Source organism: Jatropha curcas, chromosome 5, assembly GCF_041381405.1.
Source record: "Jatropha curcas cultivar XTBG-Jc1 chromosome 5, XTBG_Jcur_1.0, whole genome shotgun sequence".
Classification (NCBI taxonomy): domain Eukaryota; kingdom Viridiplantae; phylum Streptophyta; class Magnoliopsida; order Malpighiales; family Euphorbiaceae; genus Jatropha; species Jatropha curcas.
The window spans coordinates 26,204,997-26,225,590 of record NC_143155.1 but is presented as its reverse complement, the minus strand read 5'-3'; the positions used below and the strand labels follow the sequence as shown (position 1 = coordinate 26,225,590).

The window sequence follows — 20,594 nt, the reverse complement described above, 5'->3', positions numbered from 1 at the left end:
TTTGGCAATTTAGGTCCATCCGTTAATGTTTGATTACATTAATTAATTGTTAATCAGGACAATCTAATTAGCAATTTCATGCCGTAGATTTACGCTTATGCAAATTTTATCAAATTTCCTAATCTTCAGCTAATTATGTCTATTTTTTTTTCCTATTAACTCATAATTATATTATTTTTATAAGAAATCATGAATATTAATTTTTTCTTTTTAAAGAATAATGAATTTATGTTAGACAATATGATTGTATATACAGGGTAAAACCAAAAATATATGCTGTTTTCAATATTTCCTAAATACATGCACTGGTATTATTTATATCTAATTTAATTATTACGATTAAAATATTAATGGGTTTGTTGTATGAGTATGTGAATGATTGTTATTATAATATAATATAATTATAATTCCTCTTCCTAAATCCTAACTTCACAAGTAATAAGGGCAGTGGGTCAAGTTCCTTTTCTTGATTGCTTCACTCAATTTTCTTGTGGTTCTAGTTACGCCTCTTTGAAATATAACGCTGCTTTGTTGTTTGTTATTTTCTTGATACTTCATTAATTATATTGGAAGGGGATTTGCCCATTCAGACTCCATTTCCAAATGCTCCACAACCAACATTTTTGACAAAGAGAATAATTTATGGATAAGTTTTCAATTGCGTATTTATCAAAATCAAGATTTGTTATTACTACTCTCATCACTTTTGTCATTCTTCACGGATCTCCCACTCTTTCTCTTTAAGTCTAAGATATTGTTTGTCTCTGGCTACGACTTCAGCCAGCATATGAATTAAGGTTACATTGCTTGTTCGGATGCTGTCGCTAAACGACCAACTGTAATTGAATCATTGGTTATATACCATTTGGCTAACGGTTATCTAAATAGTCAACCACAGCGACTGGAGCAGTCTCCCTTAGTCCAACAAAGATAGACTTCCTACATTCTCTCATTTACCTCAAATTATAAGCTATTTTCGTTTTAACCGTACAATTAGTTTCTTAATATCTAGATACACCCCCCATTTCATATGCCAGTTATCAATAATTTTCTCACTCATTTCTTTATTAAAAATAATATCTACTGTCCATAATATTTGTTATGTTTGAGAAAATGGTTTATTTTAAAATACTTATCATATTTATTGTCACATTATTTTCTTCTAAAATACTTATCACATTTATCGTCACATTCGTAATTTCAATATTTTTTTCCATATTTATCTTTTATATACGACTAATAATTATTACTTCAATTTAATAATTTTCTTAGAGAATTAGTATTAAATTAAATGTAATATAGTCAATTTACTCAATAATTTATTGTAACTTAAACAAATTTAATGGCTTTCTTAGAGAATGTAAATTCAAATTTGACAAGATAATAATATTAATGTAAGGGCATGTTAATATCATAAATATTACTCTCACCGTCTCATAATTTTTATCCTTTCTCAGATGTAAACACAGGATCATGCTTAAATAAGAGGAGATTGAAAGTAGACCCAATAAAGAGTTGGGTCTTTTATTTGGACTTGGGCTAGGTGGACACTATTTCCTGTGAAAAGTGTTATTACGACGATATAATTGAAGGGATAACAAAAAATAGGTACGGGTAATCTTGCTGGTTCACATGTCCCTGCCTGGAATTAAACTATATGGTGGCTCTTCACAACTCTGCCTCCAGAAGGACTTCTAAACATACTTTGTAGTGGCCCTTCATGCGAATGTATCATCATGCTAATAAAAATAGATGCAAAATCCTTTGATTATAGCAATAAGTAAAGGTTGGGATGTGCTAGGCCTATTATGGAGTGAACACGGAGGACAACACTTGTGAAGAAAATTGGCAAAACATATTAAAAGAGAGTACGTATGGAGCATATTACTGCCCAAATACACGCTTTGCACCGTCCACGGTGTTCCTCAGTAGCATTGCAACAGTCATTGGACCCACACCGCCAGGAACAGGAGTAATCCATCCGGCCACTTTACATGCTTCTTCATAATCTACATCTCCCACTAGCCTATAACCCGACTTCCTACTTGGGTCATCAATAGCATTTGTCCCAACATCAATAACGGCAGCACCAGGTTTAATCCAGCTGCCCTTGACCTGAAAGTTAAGAAAATGAACTATACATATATCAAAGCCAACCAAAAGTACTTCCAAATTGTTGATTTACCTGTAACATTACATATCAATCTATTATTTGGAGTAAATAACAGCAATCTATTATAACTTACATGTGAAAAAAGGTATGCAAGAAGAGAAAATTTTAACTCAACAATTCCACTGCAACTAAGCAAGAATGAATTGGGTCCACTTACCATCTTTGCTTGCCCAGCGGCAGCAATAATGATGTCAGCTTCACGAATGATACTTTCCGGATCATCAGTGCGGGAATGGACAATGGTTACCGTGGCATCTGCTTTCAGAAGCAACAGTGACACTGGTAATCCAACTATGTTGCTACGACCAACAACAACTGCATTTTTCCCCTTTATACTAATTCCACTTCGCGATAGAAGTTCCAGACAACCCTGTATATATAAAAGAAGAAATTTCTTCTTAGGAAATGTATAAATTTCTGAGTTAATATCATTGGTAAGTATATCATGGAAGAAGGACGGAAGGATTGATCACACAGTAGATTTCCAACAAATTAAATTGAAAGCATTTTGAGACCAGCTATATTGCCTTAGGGGTACAGGGAACAAAAAGAGGTTCTCGGCCTTTCATCGCAAGTTTGCCAATGTTTAAAGGATGAAAACCATCTACATCCTTTTCAAGACTGATTTCACTCAAAATGTTCTCTTCATTGATGTGCTTTGGCAATGGCAGCTGAACCAATATTCCTGTCAATGTACCAAAAGATTGCTTCAAAATTTTTTGACAATATTAAAAGGAACATTGTGACAAACAGAAGTAAGGGCAGTTTCCTACTTACTCCTCTTTTAACATTTAAACTTTTTGTTAAAACAAAAAAATAGCTCAAGTTTCATCAGCTGTTCAAAAATAGATGTCACAGTAATTCAAAGGTCCTTCTCAGTCACATATATTAAGTTAGATATTACAATGTTGAAAATGATGACCTTTCCTACTGTTTATGCATATGCACGTATGTGGCTTCTTCTTATTATGAGTAAAACAACATAGAAATAATCATTAAACAAGAGAAAAGCTATTAGATGAGAAAATATATTTGTTCCAATTAACAACAAACCAACCATGTACATCAGGATTTGCATTTAACTCGTGGACCTTGCTAATCAATTCAGCTTCAGATATTTGTTCTGGAAGGTCTACACCAAACGATTTTATCCCAACTTCAACACATGCCTTCCTTTTCATACTCACGTAGCTTTGAGAATCCTTTCTGTGGCCTACAATGACAACAGCCAACCCTGGAACCTGAACAGACCAAAAGATGAAAAGCATTAGAATCCAAGCCTTAGAGAACAACAGACTAATATTTCATGCTGACAGTTGGTTAAAGTTTAACCAATTAGGCTTCATATTTCAGAAGCAAGTGTCCTTTCAGCTTGGCAGTTTAATTAAGCAATCACAGGTGACAGAACAGTGTAGCAGGAACATGTTTCATTCAAGTAATTGAATCAATTTGGTTTGATAGTTCAGAAAGAGGAATCTTTAGAGCCAATCATGTGATAGTTAATTAAGCAGTTAGAGAGCAAAAGAACAGAAGATCAAGAACATGCATTCTAGCTAACTCATTCTGCGTCTCTATATAAGGTAAAGATACATCATTCTTTGCAACTAGAATAGCCAGAGTTTGCAATTAAATTTTGAAATGCAACCTCGTTTGGACTGAAAATAGGCTCCACGAGCTGCATTGAACTGAAAGGCCAAATGTTCTCTTAGATTAAAGACAAAAGAAACAAGGTTAATCCAATTGACAAATCTGCCTATAGGATAGCCAAGAATCTACAGCACTGTGCAAGGACCAAAGAAATCAGAGAAGTAACAAAATTCAAGCAAATTCAACATTTTAAGTTCGAATTAGACCACAATGAAATTCCATATAATCGGAAATTAATATTTCTATTTCGCACTAAATTTGGCTGCAAAATATCTACTCCGAACAACTCAACAGAACCTTTTCGATTCTTTCATTTCCAGGTTACATGCGCTTGAACTCAGTAGCAAGCAAATGAGGTTAATACTAACATATACGAACAAGGAGATAATTCAAGTTACTAGACAGAGAATAAGAGCGAGAAGTTCGATAAAGACCTTGCCATATTTCTCAGAGAGTTGACGGACTTCATCGGCGATTTCGGATCGGATGGTCTGGGCGATCGCCTTACCGTCGATTACGGCGGCTTTGTGATCTGACGGTGACGCCATTTGGAGAGATGGAGATGGAGCGGTTGGTTTCTAAGTTAGAGATTAGGAACCGCAGCCCACAGTGAGCTCACTGTGTTCACAAAAGAACTCTCCCTAAACGGGCACTCACTTCGGTGACTTAGCAACTTCTGTCGGTCCCACGCATGTTGGACACGTGGATTTCATTGTTAGGTAGTGATGCCTTTTCTGGACTTCAGCCCGGTAAATTTTTTAAGAGAAAAATTAATTTTTTTTGAAAATTATTAAAATTTGTTTTTAAACCATAGTTAATTTAATACTACATGATAATCTTTATTTTTAAAAATTAAATACTAATACATGTTGAACGAGTGATTTGATATTCTTCACTTATACAAGTGAGGTCGAAATTCGATAGCAGAATTTAGTCTTAATTAATTCAGTGTGTTGGAATAATAATATATGATATAAATTAAAAATATTATAATTAATATTTAAAAATACAAATAAAAATTGTTATGTGTTAATTTAATTATATTTTAAAAATTAATTTATTTTTTCTCTTTTTACTAATTTTCAAAAAATATAATGGTCAAAGTCTTCATTTATTAATAAATAAAACCTAAGATGCTTAATAATTTTATTATTCAAAAGCCAACTATTCAATTCACCTTCGGTTGAATAGAAGAAAAATTAATTAATTGTGGTTTAGCCAAATGCAATCGCGTTTTTTTAATGGCACCAACAAATTTAATTTAATTTAATTCAAAACTCAATATTTTAATTGTATTTTTAATTTAATTCAAGCTCAAATTTAAAAACGATGCGACTTTTCTACATTAATAAACAATGAACTTTTGTAAACAACAATCATAATTTCTTTGTGATTGAATATTTATAATTTTTTTTTTAATTTGTTAGGTTAATAGAATCTTTAAAATTTTATTAACATTTATTCAAATTTCCATTGGTTACACGTAACACCAAGACTATTATTTTCGGGGAAAAGAACATGTGTGGTGCCAATGTGTCATAACATTGGCTGACAGATTTGACTCAAATCAGAACCACTAACTGAAGAATTGATTCAAGCTCAAGGTTTGGAGAAATTTGAACCGTTGGTTCATTGAATTGAAATTGATAAAATATATATATACATATATATCCAAAAATCCATAAAACACACATATATATGTATATAGCAGCTGCAGTTAACAAAATACTGAATATAGAATCAAGATTCAGGAAATTAATTATACAATGCCAGATATCACCATAATCACTGCTATATTATTTTTTTACAATCCAAAGCTTAATTACACTCTAGATTATTAGATCCTTAAGGAGTTTTTTCTTTTAGCTGATACACATGTACATCATATTTTTTACCAATAAAGATTTAGTTTCTTGACAAATTATTAGGCATCAGCACCGTATATATATATTCAAGAAACAGTTTCTTGAATCTGTTTGGATCCAAGTTGAAGAAAGTTCATTGTAAGGAAGGTTAGAAGAAGATGATATCAAGTGTGACCCCAAGATCCCAAGAACATCATAGTTCTAATGGGATCTTCTGCACAATAGCTCCAGTTTCGTCTTTCGTTTTCTTTTGGAAGCCGAAGACTAGTAGTTGTAGTATTATTTCCCTTTACGACGCTGTTTCTTGCAGCATCGTAAGCCTGCTTGACCTTCTGTCCAAAGGTTCTCTTGGACTGATGATCATGGGTTAGAGAAGAAGCATCGTTGGAGAGGGTGAGGCTGTGACTGTGAGGCTTCATAATTGGCAATAGGAGTTGGTTAATTTGGTGGCCAAGATATCAGAGCTGAAGAAGAAATGGTGGAGATTTATATAGACAAAGAAAGAAAAAGAGCATCAACTGATAATGTAAATGGTGTCTTATCATATTCTATTCTGATAAGGGTTTTAGAGATTCTTTTTCTTTCGTGTTGTGGAAGACAGATCAGCTTAATAATTGTCTACTTGCTATTTTATTATTTTATTATATTTCTTTGCATTATTAATTGTTTCCACCTGTTTTCTTGGCTCTATATTTTCCTTATTGCCTTATATTTTAATTGGATATGCTTGGCAACGTATAATGGAAGATAAGATTTTTTTGTTTTTGGTATCTTTCCTGGAAAAATGTAAAAGCATTTCCTATTCAGCATTTATTTGTTTTCCGTTTTTAATTGTGATATTGAAATTTAGATTTTTTTTTAAACCACTAATATTCAGATTTTATAGACACCATTACCGATATGTCTTCCTACATATGCATTTAACGGGGCTCGAATCCAAAAGTTTTTCTCACACACTTAATCTGTGTTGCCAACTAAACCACAGCTCATAGATGAAATTTAAAAATTTTAATACGGCATAAATGTATGTTTATCCTTTTTTTTATACAAAGCATTTCCTATTCGTTATTTATTTGTTTTTCATTGGTAATTATGATGCTTAAATTTAGAAAATTTAATACATAAATATATATTTATTTGTTTTTTTTATCCACACCTATAATTATACCTAAAGTTTGCTTGAAATAATAATTTATATTTGTGCTTCTAAATAAAATTTTTCTAAGAAAATAGTCAATTTTTTTATATTCAATATCCGGTTGATAGCTTATACATGTGCTGTTTGTTTTTTTTTTCAAAGAATTCTAATTTATCAATATAATTTTTTGATTAGGAGGCTCAACAAGAATATCGTATACTCAAACTTGAGATCTTTGACTATTTATATAAATGAGTAGACTGATCAGACATAGCTAATTGGTTTATCCATATAAAAGTTAAAATATTTCTTAATAAGTAAAAATGTAGGATGTTTATTCATGTTTTAAATATGAATATTGACATTAGAATTATGAATTATTAGATAATAAAAAATCAATTAATGAAAATATTCGAATATTATGATAAAAAAAATTGAGAAATGAAATATTCGAATATAATAAATGCAACATGCTTTCTTCTTTTCAAATATATACTTGGAATTTTGTTAGTTAAATGGCACTTTCGAATCAGAATTTTTTTTATTTATGTTGACACTTGGATATCAAAAAATGTTACGACATTATTCACCATTTTCTGTGCTTTTGTTCTGTGACAACCAATTGCTGATGCCGTGATGTAAGCCACATGCGATGTGACAAAAGGGATGTACAGCCAATATGGAAGAGTTGCACCTATGTTACCTTTACCTTCTCCTCTACTGCAGGTTAATGGGCTAAGCCCATTTATAGTTAAGAATCTTCTTGGCCCAATGCCAATATGAACTCTTACGAATTCAGAATCACGGATTGTGGGCTGGAATTGTGGTCCGATCCAATAAGTCACATCGACGTGAGTGAGTGAGCCATCCTTCATAGGAACACAGACTTATTTTTTTTAATCAATTAATATCAAATCTATCAAATCACTTTGGCTATGAATGTTGTTGGTGATGTAGTTCAGCCATCATTATTGTCGTGTTTTTTATGTCCCCACCACCTATGTTATCACTATTCATGATTTTTTTAGCATTTTCCTCGTTTTATAAAAATAAATTTACTTTTGTTTTCTACTTATTAAAGAAAAATTAATTAATATAATTTAAACAGTAAATATGGAAAAAAATGTTGGTAATAAATTAAATTGAATAGGAGAATATTATTTACAAAATAAAAGGATATATAATTAGAAGTAGGAAAATACGCCTATTCTTATTATGAAATATAAAAAATAAATAATGAAATTTTCAAATTTTAAATTCTAATTTTACACAAGGAAATAGTTAATTATTAAACTATTAATTAATCAAATTTCTGAATTACCATTGCATTACATGAAGTAAATAATAAAAATTACAGATAAAATCAGGAAAAGAAAGAAAAGAGGAGAATTGAATTTGCTTTTGGACTGTGTAAGATTCTCTTTATATATACATAAGTTGAAAATGAACAACCCAGCATTTATCGTCTCTGTTCATTTCATTACTTTCACATCAAATATCTTACAATATCTTCGTTCTGTCCCTTCCATTTAACTTGCTATATACATATTATTCCATTTCATTTCATTTCTAATCTTAATGTGTTTAATTTGTAGCAATTACTAATATTTGATTGAACCCTAAAAAAAAACACCTGCATGGGGATTAATTTATAGATGTTGTTATTTTATTTTTTTATTAAAAAAAAAAAAAAGAAAAAAAAAGGAGTTGGAGTGTTTTCTAGAATCTATACAATTGAATTCATGTTGGGGCCCAGAAATCAATTATGATTCATTCTATATATTTGCAACAGAAAGTTGATGGAAAAGATTTATCAGGTATTTCCATACTCGGTGATTGACTGGCTAGCCCTAGTCTTGGAATCAAAATGAAAGAGCTTTCTAGAAAGAATAATATAATGCTAAAAAATAATACATATAATTTACATTCCCTTTTCTTTTTCCAGGACATGGAACAAGTATAATCCACTGTGAATATTCTGCTGTGGATAGGATTTTATCATTATTGTTGAAGCATGTCCTATAGATTTGTCATAAAAGAAAAAAGCTGTTTTTAAAGTTTAAACCTCTGCTTAATTATTACAATAACTAAGATTTACATGCATTAATTAGCAAAAGATAATGCTTTTTTTTAAAAAAAAAAAAAAAAAAAAAGCTTTTCCATGAACTTAAAAATTACTAACAGAAACAAGCTTTTCTACGAAAAGTTTGAGTCCATTTGATCGTATCTCTTCCCTTTGGCTAGCATTGAAAGCAAAAGATACATACAGAGATGAGAGGAAAAGATTGCTTTCTTAAAAGAAACTTCCTTTTTTTTTTTTTTTTGAGAAAGTTCATAAAGGATAACTTTAAGCATTTCCCCAAAGGTAAAATGGTTCAGAAGTTCCACCAATTTTTATGTTACAAGTTTAAATTCATTCCTATTTATTAGGTTAGGATCCATAGATCGATATAAATCTTTATATTCTTTATATTTTATATAAATTTTTTTATTCGTAATTTTTTCCAAAAAGCCTGTGATTGGTTTATTTTCCTAAAATTCTGAATTGAAAATTTTAGGTTAGATTTTGTTTATTTTTAAGAAATTTTAATTGTGTGTTAATCCTTTACCGCACTATTCGCCGCGTCAAGTCACCTTCATATACTTGTGCCATTTTCCATGGCAGTGAGATGAACAAAAATATCCTTCACAGTCACACGTTAAAGAGAGGAAAAGGAAGATTTCCAGGAGAATAAATTTAAAAATAACCAAACATTCTATTAAACTAAGGACGTACGCCTCCAAAATCCCCTTATATAAGTCATAACACCCCACTTTTTTTTTCTTTTTTTTTTTTTTGTGCAAATTTCTCCCGCAGCTTTCCACTAAACTTCTAATTACAAAAGTAATTATTATAAAGCTAGTACACAGATTGTTACATACACCCTCATCAATCACATAATTGAGCATCCACCATCATAATCATCTCGATGATCCATCTTGTTCATCGGTTCAGATGGTGGAGTTGGTGGCTGGTACCACTCAGGCTGAGAAAAAAACACATGACCATGTACGGAAGGTGCATAGTAAGATTCACTAGCACCCGAGTAGGTTGTGTTGTAGTTTACTCCGTATGCCGGAGGAGGTGCATAATATGTTGGTGGATATGGATATACATATTGATGTATCGGAGGGCTGTGCTCTATTGGTTTTGGAGGCATTGGCTCTGAACTGGCAGATGAAGAAGATCCTGCATCCGATGGTGGTGCGCCACCGGGATTATCACCACTATTTCCGTCAACATTGTTAGAATTACCATTTTGCGCTTTCTTCTTATTCTTTTTTTTCTTTTTACCTCCACTACTTCCATTTCCACCTCCACCACCACCATCAGCAGCAGCAGCAGGGGTTTCTCCACCAGCCTCTTCGCTCTCTCTATCCCGTGAAAGTTGATCACCGCCACTTTTAGTGACAGTCTCAGGCTTTTCTGGTGGATTATTATTATCATTGTTTCCATCATCACCACCGCCGCCAACTTCCTGATGATCTTTCTGTTTTCCATCGGTCTTGGATTTTCCTGACTCGTTATCTTTCTTCTCTGGCTTTTCAGGCCAAAGTTCTGCATGTTTTCCTGATCTTGCCAGTTTCTTGATAAGAGTCTCCGCGTCTACATTCCCAGTTACTGTAACTTTATGCTGCCGAGAGTCGACATCTGTCATATAAACACCTGCATGCTCAAGGAATGACAGGGAATATACATATTAAATAAAGTGGAGATTCAGAATAAGAAACATAAAGGAAAGATCAACTATGGTTAATGGTTTACATAAACAAAAATAATAATACCATCGATTCCATGAAGAACTTTCTTGACTTTCTTCTTGCAGCCTTCACAGTGGATTGAGACCTTCAAGACCCATGTCTGTGAAAAAGTGGAGAAGTTAATGGATTGGAAATTAAATAACAGTTGAGAAAAGAAAATGAATAGACATAGAAAAAGACCACATATGTATATATTCACCTGGTATTTCAGCTGCTCCATTGGCCCGTCAGCTGGTTTTGGTGTCATCTTGATGAGAGAGAGAGCTGAGAGGAAAGGGGAGGTTCGATGTTTATGAATTGGGAGTAAAGAAGAGGGAATAGAGTAAGATGGAAGTAAAAAGAGCTCTCAAACAGAAAAATAAAAAAGAGAGAATAAAAGAGATATATCGTGTGTGTGCGTGTGTGGAAGCTAGTCACCCCAAAAATATTAATAGAAGGAAGCTTCATTAGCTATTGAATCAATCTATGATTGCGCTATCAGAATTTAGATAATTAGTCACGTGATAGAGTCACGTGAATACCCAGGGCCACTGTCTAGTACCTAGTCTATCCTCTCCTCATGTGGAAGGGCAATTCGCTTTGGACTGCCTTTTGGCCTTTAATTACTTTGCTCCTTTTGTACAATGCGAAAGCAGCAGGAGCATGTATGGTGGAAATTGTTAATTGGTTTTGTCACAGACTTACTCCCAGCACCATTCTGAGGGATAAGACCATCAAAAGCACTATGGATATATCACTTCATTTTTAGATCTCCACTACAAATATTTATTACATTAATTGAGTGATAATTTATGATAAAAAAGGGTGAAAAAATAAAAAAGAATTTTTATGATCTTTAAGAAAAGGACTGCCTACTATTAGATGCTACTATAAATGTTGGACATATCTACCCTTTGAATTTTTTTATTTAAATTATTAGAAAATTAATCCTTTAAAAGTAAGTAAAAGAAAGCTATTCAAATTAATCCTTTTAATTTTTTTTTTTAACAAAAAAAAGTTCCAGTTTTAAAGAATTTGGCATAGTTGAGATTAAAGACTTGATAGATATATACACACCTCAAACTAATTAAAAACAGATTTGTACTCAAATGAGTGCATACAGGACTGAGAAAAAAATAGACAATAATAATTATTTTTTAGAAAAAAATATTTTTAATTGATTTAGTGCAGCGTATATGCATGGTCTCATATATATGGTGTAGATAATTCTTTATATATTGATACTAACCGGATAGGTATCTTCAGTCCAAGGTAAAAGAGTTACAACGTTAGACGTGTAATAGAAGCATCTCTCTCTCTTGTTTTACAATTTCTCTCACACCAGCAGTTACTTCCAAGTCATCAGCCCAAATGATTGGTTCGCTAGCCCCCTAGTCTTCTTCATGAAAATTCTTAATTTAAGTAAACCAGAAACTGGAAGGCCCTGTTCTTGCTACCTTGCTAACCTCCACGACGCTAACTAGCATAATAGCAAAAGGTCTTTTCCTGGCTTTTCAACTCACTCTAATTAGCTTACCAATACAAGTCTCTCGTTGGATAGTTGGTTGCCTGGTTGGGGAACAAAAACTTGGAAAAAAAAATTTTCAGTGATAGAAGACTGCTCAAAGGCACATACAATGATTAGAAAAAAACAAAAAAAAAAAAAAAAAAAAAGAAAAAAGAAAAAAAGAAAAAATCAGTACGTGAAAGATAAAAGCTATATATATAGATTTGACAGACATTTAGAGGACAGGACACCACAAATGCACAAGAGTCTCATTTTAACTCCAAATTAAAGAAAAGCTTCATCAATTATTGATACACCATCATTGGGTTCTCTTTGTATTTGGCAAAAAGATTGTGGGTTGCCAGTATTACAGGAAAACAATGTGAAGGCTATGAGGGAAGGAGAAGGACTGTCAAAAAGCTTGAAACAATATTATTCAAATGGAAGTCTAATCATGAGGTTAATTTTAAAACTAACTCAACTGCTATTCAGTTAGTAGCTTAGTGACTGTGTGTTTAACTTGTAATTGAGGTCAGGTCCGAGATAAAAAGAAAATAAAATCACTTGACCACTCAAAATTCAATTTCTCAATAACCAAATTCCTATTTCAAGTTTAACAAAGCATGAAAATAGTGTTACTTGCTAGTACTTCTGACAGATTCTATACTTGATGCAACATGTTGCTAATGTGGAACCAAAAACCCAATGTTTTCCCTAAATATAATCTGGTTATTCAGCTCGAGCCAGTTCTGATGCCAACAATACCATAACCAGACTCACTGGGGACTGCAGGACAACTAATATTTTGTCATTTCGATTCAAATTCCCTTAGTAGTTAGTACATATTGTTCCTTGAATGACCGGGTCCAGATTTTTTTCTGCAAAGTTAGGTAAGGACTTCAAAAAAAACATTTCTTAAATTATAAAACATTATTTTTCTCAATCATGAACATTATGCTGTCTCAGAGCACAAAAGTAATAATAATTTTTGCATGACCTCTAACTCAGTAGTAGTACATTTCTACAGTGTTCTTTTCTTATTTTGAACTGTAGATACATCAGCATCAACAACTAGCAATTTTTTTTAAGATTGCAACATATGAGTTTTAGAGTAGAAGTAACCAAAATTTCAGCAATGAATGATCACTATCACAAAAACGACCTGGGAAGTGAAGACTGAAATGCATGGTCACAAAACGAACCTGAGAAGAAATTTTTAAGAAGGCGGACGCTGTAACCTTGTTCTTTAAACAACTTTCAGCATCTGAGCACAAAATTAAGAAAGACGAGAAAAGGGGAGAAAAAAAGAGAGAATAAACACTTACTAACATTAAATAGATTAAAGAATTATGAATTGATAAGCATTCATTATGTACAATATAAAACTATAGCCATCACATACTTGCCAACTTTGCAGAAGAAATTGTCAGTTACCACTATTGTTTCCATTATATTTAGCATTCAAGATATAATTGTAAATTACAGGGCAAAAAGTGTGATTAAAATTTTTAAAGCAGCATGTAAATGGTTAATAAAGTCGATCCTACTTGTCTCCCACTTTTTATAAGCCAATGGTCTTCAAGTTACAGCTAGTGTGATTTGTGACAACACTTGGCACTGAATACTCCTGCTTTATTTTCTTTGTCTAATAGTCAATATGAAAATGCTGTGCCATTAAAAAGATGAGTATTCAAACCTGAATAATAAATTAATAACATCTGATGTCTATAAGAATCTTAATGCAGTGGACAACCTCGTTGAAAATGGATTAGGCTCACTTCGGACTCGACAACACCTTGATCTTTCAACATCCAAGGGAAAAGGCGACATCACACACCAAAAGCGATTCAAATTCAGCTTGACCAATTGAAACAGCAGCTGGAGATATGGCTGTAATTTTCAACAACATAAAGAACAGTAATTTCAATTTAATGGAAATTGACAGCAATGGCAATTATATGAGAGTATAGTCAACAGAAAGTACTAGATGTACGTACTAGATGTTCAAAGTTAAAGTACATTATACTGAAGTAATAATGGTAAATAAGGGAAAACTGAATTCTGGAATAGGTTACATAAGATCATAGCAATAGAAGACCTGGAACAGTCAGAAGTAAAAGGCTAAGATAGAATTTCTTTCAATGAATCCCAACCAACCAATCAGCTCTAGAAGATTGAGCTTCATCGGCAATTCCATACACCAAGAGACATTTGAGTTGCATATCTTCAACAAGATTTCACAGTATCTTGCAGGATTAGTTTGATGAGTCCAGAGTTCGCTTAGAAAATAATTCTTGACCTCCAAAATAACCGCTTAACATCACAGAAGAAATTGATTCTAACTTTAATAAATCATTATGAATAAGTATGAAACTAAATGTCTTTCATACTCAGGAACTTGCATTCCGTATCTATCATTTGATTAGCAAATTTGAATTTAAAAATACATTTTCCTTTGATTCTCTAATAAAAAGAACATCTTAAGAAGTTGTTTAAACAAATACAAATGCATTCAATGATCAAATATCACATTCCAAGAAAAATTGAATGTTACAGGTATTGGCTTGAGATACAAATAGCTTGAGTTCAAATACACTGAAAATTTCTTTTTGATTAACAAGATGCTTGAAATTATGAAGCTATCTAGTTTTGAGATTCTTGATTATGATGTCCATAAACCTTTTTACCAAGAACAACCCCAATTATAATGGAAATCAGAGCCATGAAGGCTCCCTGTCTTGAAAGCCAGAATTCAGTCCATGTCAAGGGCCTAGTAACCTGGAATAATACCTTCTGAAACTGCCTTTCCAACTCCTCTAATGAGCCAGTGTTATCAATAACAATGTCTGCTTTAGTTCGTTTTAAATCCAAAGCCATCTGAGCATTGATCCTATTTCTGGCATCCTCTTCACTGGATCCGTCTCTTGCCATGAGCCGTCGAAGCTGTATTTCTGTATCAACCCATACAACAATAATGGGTTTTGTCCATTTATCCATCTTGGCCTCAAACAACAAAGGGATGTCAAGGACAATTACCTTACACCCCCTTAACCACAGTTTCAAAATCTTGCAAAAGATGCCAGAAGATATATAGGGCGCCAATAATCTGCAAGGACATAATGTCCAAAGAAGTAGCGTAACTAGCAATTCCATAACATTTGTTATACACAACTACACTATGACGAATTACCAAGAATACCTTGGCTTATTTAGGCAAAGCCAATACTGCTTTATCAGCATGGTATTCCAGATAATGAGAATATATACCTGACGCAATTAGAAACTCAGGTATTAGAACTTCAAGCATAGGACATTACATTCAAAAGAAATTGCTTCAAGGTTATGTAGATGTAGATGATATGCTTGGTGAACATGAATTCATGATTGCTAAATTGAACTATCAAGTTGATTTCTTTTGTTGAAATGCTTCAACAAATGAAATTAAACCATTTATCCTAAGCCAGCAAGCACCAAATTAACCAAATGTCAATGGAACATCAAAAACTACACAGCTCATGTCGTTCTGCAGAACCAGGCAGATAGATTCACATCAAAATGGTGATTTTATAAAACAGCATTCACAAGCATGATTCTCAATTCTGAATAAACCAGATGAAATCATATGGAAAAGTTTTAATAACCTCTGTGTTACATGATGGGAACCAAAACTTTTTCAGTTATAATATATCTATCTATTACTCATTCATTCAATATTTACTTCATACACTGATAAGTATTAAAAGTATTAAAGCATACAATTTTTCAGTTGATAATGGAACACTCAATGCAAAGCGATCTCTACCGATTAAGAAGTTGGCGCTTTGCAGGATCGGAGAATACAATCTGGCCCAGTTTTGCTCGATCAACTTCCCCATTAACTTGCAAGATATCATCTCCAAATGCTGCGGCTACCTTCTTATAGCCACCGGTATCTTTCTTCAGAACGTCCTGCAACGAGAAAAGGTATAAGGAAAATTCCAGAATAACAGATGTCAAGCAATGAAAACTTACGGAGAAAAAAAAAATGCACCAATCGGAAAATTTTATTAATTTTAATCGAAAGGCAAATTCTAATTTTCGAAGGTACAAAAATTCAGAATTTAGTGCTAATGATTCAGCATTAAAAACTTCAATATTAACAAACAAAAACCTTGGTCTCATCTTAGAATATGCAAAAATTCAAAAAATAAAACAAAAAAAACATTCAATTGAATTCGCTCAAATGGACAGTAGAAGAAGTTGATTAAGAAAATGAAAATGAACAGAGCAGAAAAAGAGCCTACACGAGCGACGCGATCGGCATCAACAACGGGAATCCCATGGGATTTGAAAAGATTGGAGACAGTACTCTTTCCGGACGCTATTCCGCCCGTCAAACCCACTATCCTCATTCTCAATCTAACTTTTCACTACTTACTACCTTTTTTTTCCCCTCTATTTTGGGGATTTTTCTCCTTGGTCTGTTACGAATGTACAGGTTACAAACACGAAGGACGTAAGTGAAACTCGACTATAAACCGAACGACCTATCGCGACGACTGGGGGGCGAGAAGCCTATTGCAGGGCCGTCATCGCCATCTTTTATATTAAATAAATACATTTCTAAACCGAATGCATCGATTGCGCATCTGGTGTAGTGGTATCATAGTACCCTCCCACGGTACTGACCAGGGTTCGATTCCCTGGATGCGCAATGCTGTTGTCGAATATTTTTGCAAACTTGCTAATGGCGGCGGCCAGCAAAAAATTTACGTCCGTCAGTCCGTGGCTATAGCGTACGCTTTAGTTGTTTTTGAAATTTGAAAAAACAGCGATGATACCTTATTCTCAGTTCAACGCCATAGCAAACAGAATCATTCATCTTTTGAACAATTGCATTTCTCAGTCTCACATCCACCAAATACAAGCTCAGATCATCCTCCATAAGCTCCATTTCAACACCACCATTGCCCTCGATTTCATCACTGCCTGCCAATACCATAATTTATCCCTCTTGCACTCTTCTCTCCCTCTCTTCTTCACCCACCACACTAAACCCCATGTTTTCACTTGCAACACTCTTATAAAAGCCTTCTCTCACTCTCAATGTCCTGATATTCCTTCGTCGATATATATTTACATGAACAACAATTCTATTCCTCCTAATAATTACACCTTTCCTTTCCTTCTCAAGTCCTTGTCTGACTTTAAGGATTTCAACCAAGGCCAATGCGTACATACCCATGTTATAAAGTTAGGTCAGTTAAATGATATTTATGTTCAGAACTCTTTGTTAAATGTTTATGCGTCATGCGGTCGAGTGGCTCTTTGTCGGAAACTGTTTGATGAAATGCCTGAAAGAGATGTTGTTTCGTGGACTGTTTTAATCATGGGATACAGGGATGCTCTGAACTATGCTGACGCGTTGATTGCTTTTGAGCAAATGCAATATGAAGGTGTAGTGCCTAATCGTGTTACGATAGTGAATGTGTTAGGGGCATGTGCAAGTCTTGGAGCCATTGAAATGGGTGTTTGGATACATGATTTTATAAGGAAAAATGGATGGGAATTAGATGTGATTCTAGGGACCTCGTTGATTGATATGTATGTGAAATGTGGCAGAATCCATGAGGGTTTAAATGTGTTCAAAAGCATGAAAGAGAAGAACATTTTCACATGGAATTCAGTTATTAATGGACTAGCATTTGCAAAATGTGGAAAGGAGGCTGTTCTGTTTTTCAAAAGGATGGAGCAAGAAGGTGTAAACCTAGATGAAGTCACTTTGGTGAATGTTCTTAGTGCTTGTAGTCACTCAGGTTTGGTTGATACGGGCCAACATATATTTAGTTCATTGGTCGTTGGGAAGTATGGATTTTCACCAAATGCTAAGCACTATGCTTGTATGGTTGATCTCTTTGCTCGTGCTGGGCATCTTGATTATGCTTTCAAAATCATCAAAGAAATTCCTTTCGAGCCTACAAAGTCTATGTGGGGATCATTGTTGACTGGCTGTAGAGTCCATAGAAATTTAGAATTAAGTGAATTTGCTGCTAGGAAACTTGTCGAATTGGAACCAGGTAATAGTGCTCATTATGTAGTTCTGTCTAATTTGTATTCAGAGATGGGAAGATGGTCTGATGCTGCAGAAATAAGAGAGCTAATGAAGGAGAAGGGACTTAAGAAGGACTCGGGCTCTAGTTCTGTGGAATCCAATCTGAAGGATACAATTATGATTTGTTAGTACAACATGTTTCATTGTGTTTGAATGCACTAAACGAGTTATCCCTTATGTTGAGTGGGGATATTTGTGTTGTTTGATAGGACCATATATGCATATCAAGTGTGATCATAATTAAATTTGAACCACCAAAGCTAAGAATTATTGTGGTAGAGTTCTTCTTCTTCGCCCCTTCTTGGGCGTAGGACGGGGGTTGTTCGAACTGGGAACAAGTAGACAATAATTTTGGTCAAAATATACCTTTTTTGTAAGAAATGAAAATGCAAATGGCATACGCCAGAAATTCGATAACTTGCAATTTTTTTTTTATTTAAATGTTTACCAATTTTTATCTTCATCACCTGGGGGAAGTTTCCAGAGCTCACATGAGAATCTATAATGACACAATCCTGTATTAAGTACCTTCACCTAAATAGGTTCTAAACTTATTGTGAGTATGGTTCATGGTCAACCTAATCCTCTCAATATTATATATATATTTGAAGACAAAAAAAAAAAAAAAAAAAAGGAAAGAAAAACTAATAAAATTCTAGAAACTTTATTTAAAATGTAAGACCGACATAATCAATCTCCGCGTGAAGATTGATATCACACACACAGCAGAAGACACCAAAAAAGGGAAATAGAACACAGCTTTAATTATTGGAAGAGAAATGACCATAGCCATGCAACCCCAGCTCCTCTCACTTCTTCTGCATAGCAAGAACCTTAGCCCAAGCTGGTCTTGCTGTAATATCAGCAGCCCATGCGCTAACATGAGGTCTTGACTCGATCAATTTCTTGCTTTGTGTCAATAACAGCAGCTGTAAGTTAGGCAAGTGGTGTAGATCTACCAAAGTGAAGCAATCACAAGCCAAGTACTTAGATTGAGCTAGTCTTGCCTCATAAACATCAAGAACCTTAGAAAGCTCAGCTTCATTCGCCTCTACTGCAGCTGAATCCGTTGTCAAACCAAAAATTGGCTTCAAAAACACTTCCCAGTTGAGCTTTGAGGCTGCTGGTTCAAATTTTTGAGCCTCCACTTCCATCCAAACTGTTAATATTGGCATCTTGACCTTGCCTGGGCAAAGAAGCTGGGTTCCCTTGTCAGGATTCTCATGGGTAATGTATTGGGTAATTGCCCTTGATTCTGCATGCCGTAATCATTCAAAGTGGTTCAAAAAGTAATTAAAAACGCTAGCCATAAGAAGCTCAATACTATTAAAATGCTTTCCACAGCTCTGAATTTGCTTGTTGAACCACAGCCAGAATTAAATTTATATAAAAGAAATACTAATGGAAAAATAAGAAATTATTAGAAAAAATACCAAAGAGCTTGAGATCTCCGTGTTCTAGAGCTGGGACTTGACCAAATGGCTGCATAATCCAGACAGATGTTTTATGTTACAAGAGGTTAAGAAAGTTATTGAAACTACAAAAAAGAAGAAGAACAAGGACATGTTTGCTTACATTTAGGGAAATGAAAGGCTCCCTCTTGTGCTCTCCCGTGGCAAGATCGATATGAACAAACTCAAATTCTAAATCTTTCTCGTAGAGGGTAGCTAGAACTCTCTGTGTAGCGGTTGAAATAGGGTTTCCATGGACTTTGATGACAGCCATGATTGAAGTGGGATGATGAAGATTGAACAACAAAGAAGAGGATTTGATTGATGGTTCTGTCTAGAAGCTGAGTCCTGGACGGAATTTAATGGGTGAAAGGGTGGAGACGGCCTTCTCCTTTCCACACAAGTGGTCTAATTAAATACATCCATCAAATTAATTAAAATAATTTTTAAATTAAATAGAATATTTCTAACCATATATTCATAAAAAAATAAAAATAAAATGGAAATAAGTTTTTAAAAAATCTTTTTCAAAAATTGACAATTTCTATCCTTATTCAATGTGATTGGAGATACATTAAACAGATTCTGCTCGTATATTTAATAAGAATATAAATACTAACACAAAAACAAAAAAAGAAAGGATTATTTTATCTGGAGATTATTTATTTTTTGTTTTTTCTTCATCTTCTTCAAAGGTAGAAAGACATTGGTGGAGAAGAGTCATAAATGTCACGCAGAAAATGCTTACTTGAGTTCGGTGAGTGGGGCGGTGGGTGCAGAAAGTCCAAAGTCTAAACTCATATGCTGGTCAATGCTCAATAAGCCTTCAGTCAATGCTTTCTCTCACATCAAAGCCGGTGAGTGAAATTCCAGAAAGACAATTTTCACAAAAATAAAAAATTAATTTATATTTAAATAACAATTTTTATCTATATTTTTTAA

General features: G+C 33.6%; 5 protein-coding genes and 1 non-coding gene across 6 annotated transcripts; 2 read left to right on the top strand and 4 right to left on the bottom strand.

Annotated features, from left to right (window-relative positions):
- Positions 1–1,749: 1,749 nt before the first annotated feature.
- On the bottom strand, positions 1,750–4,467 carry LOC105642491 (Amino acid dehydrogenase family protein). The gene is made up of 5 exons (XM_012227332.4): positions 4,255–4,467; positions 3,231–3,414; positions 2,701–2,858; positions 2,331–2,543; positions 1,750–2,115 (listed from the first exon to the last, which is right to left on the bottom strand). Exons 1-5 carry the CDS (start codon positions 4,366–4,368, stop codon positions 1,885–1,887), a joined length of 900 nt encoding a protein of 299 aa, XP_012082722.1. The 5' UTR covers positions 4,369–4,467; the 3' UTR covers positions 1,750–1,884.
- Positions 4,468–9,559: 5,092 nt separating this feature from the next.
- On the bottom strand, positions 9,560–11,057 carry LOC105642490 (uncharacterized). Its single transcript, XM_012227329.4, has 3 exons — positions 10,824–11,057; positions 10,649–10,724; positions 9,560–10,529 (listed from the first exon to the last, which is right to left on the bottom strand). Exons 1-3 carry the CDS (start codon positions 10,869–10,871, stop codon positions 9,757–9,759), a joined length of 897 nt encoding a protein of 298 aa, XP_012082719.1. The 5' UTR covers positions 10,872–11,057; the 3' UTR covers positions 9,560–9,756.
- Positions 11,058–14,598: 3,541 nt separating this feature from the next.
- Positions 14,599–16,685, bottom strand: LOC105642489 (dephospho-CoA kinase). Its single transcript, XM_012227328.4, has 3 exons — positions 16,394–16,685; positions 15,913–16,058; positions 14,599–15,216 (listed from the first exon to the last, which is right to left on the bottom strand). Exons 1-3 carry the CDS (start codon positions 16,499–16,501, stop codon positions 14,754–14,756), a joined length of 717 nt encoding a protein of 238 aa, XP_012082718.1. The 5' UTR covers positions 16,502–16,685; the 3' UTR covers positions 14,599–14,753.
- Positions 16,686–16,732: 47 nt separating this feature from the next.
- On the top strand, positions 16,733–16,803 carry TRNAG-CCC (transfer RNA glycine (anticodon CCC)). Its single transcript has one exon. It is a non-coding gene; the product is annotated as a tRNA-Gly (tRNA).
- LOC105642488 (pentatricopeptide repeat-containing protein At5g66520) lies at positions 16,802–18,618 on the top strand. The gene has a single exon (XM_012227327.4). The coding sequence runs from the start codon at positions 16,924–16,926 to the stop codon at positions 18,328–18,330; it is 1,407 nt and encodes a 468-aa protein (XP_012082717.1). The 5' UTR covers positions 16,802–16,923; the 3' UTR covers positions 18,331–18,618.
- Positions 18,619–18,846: 228 nt separating this feature from the next.
- LOC105642486 (glutathione S-transferase PARB) lies at positions 18,847–20,059 on the bottom strand. The gene is made up of 3 exons (XM_012227326.4): positions 19,777–20,059; positions 19,635–19,683; positions 18,847–19,456 (listed from the first exon to the last, which is right to left on the bottom strand). The coding sequence occupies exons 1-3, from the start codon at positions 19,924–19,926 to the stop codon at positions 19,011–19,013; spliced, it is 645 nt and encodes a 214-aa protein (XP_012082716.1). The 5' UTR covers positions 19,927–20,059; the 3' UTR covers positions 18,847–19,010.
- Positions 20,060–20,594: the final 535 nt, after the last annotated feature.

What these genes read in the sequence shown, in the direction of transcription:
- LOC105642491 (XM_012227332.4), bottom strand. Translation starts at nt 4,368, where the DNA reads ATGGCGTCACCGTCAGATCACAAAGCCGCCGTAATCGACGGTAAGGCG. An exon ending in TGCAAATCCTGATGTACATG is followed by an intron (nt 2,859 to 3,230) that starts GTTGGTTTGTTG and finishes GTACATTGACAG; the next exon opens with GAATATTGGTTCAGCTGCCA. An exon ending in TTGTTCCCTGTACCCCTAAG is followed by an intron (nt 2,544 to 2,700) that starts GCAATATAGCTG and finishes TTATATATACAG; the next exon opens with GGTTGTCTGGAACTTCTATC.
- LOC105642490 (XM_012227329.4), bottom strand. Translation starts at nt 10,871, where the DNA reads ATGACACCAAAACCAGCTGACGGGCCAATGGAGCAGCTGAAATACCAG. An exon ending in TGGAGCAGCTGAAATACCAG is followed by an intron (nt 10,725 to 10,823) that starts GTGAATATATAC and finishes ACTTTTTCACAG; the next exon opens with ACATGGGTCTTGAAGGTCTC. An exon ending in AGTTCTTCATGGAATCGATG is followed by an intron (nt 10,530 to 10,648) that starts GTATTATTATTT and finishes TTGAGCATGCAG; the next exon opens with GTGTTTATATGACAGATGTC.
- LOC105642489 (XM_012227328.4), bottom strand. Translation starts at nt 16,501, where the DNA reads ATGAGGATAGTGGGTTTGACGGGCGGAATAGCGTCCGGAAAGAGTACT. An exon ending in ATGCCGATCGCGTCGCTCGT is followed by an intron (nt 16,059 to 16,393) that starts GTAGGCTCTTTT and finishes TTCTCGTTGCAG; the next exon opens with GACGTTCTGAAGAAAGATAC. An exon ending in AAGCGCCAACTTCTTAATCG is followed by an intron (nt 15,217 to 15,912) that starts GTAGAGATCGCT and finishes ATGTCCTTGCAG; the next exon opens with ATTATTGGCGCCCTATATAT.
- LOC105642488 (XM_012227327.4), top strand. Translation starts at nt 16,924, where the DNA reads ATGATACCTTATTCTCAGTTCAACGCCATAGCAAACAGAATCATTCAT.
- LOC105642486 (XM_012227326.4), bottom strand. Translation starts at nt 19,926, where the DNA reads ATGGCTGTCATCAAAGTCCATGGAAACCCTATTTCAACCGCTACACAG. An exon ending in AGCCTTTCATTTCCCTAAAT is followed by an intron (nt 19,684 to 19,776) that starts GTAAGCAAACAT and finishes TGGATTATGCAG; the next exon opens with CCATTTGGTCAAGTCCCAGC. An exon ending in CGGAGATCTCAAGCTCTTTG is followed by an intron (nt 19,457 to 19,634) that starts GTATTTTTTCTA and finishes TACGGCATGCAG; the next exon opens with AATCAAGGGCAATTACCCAA.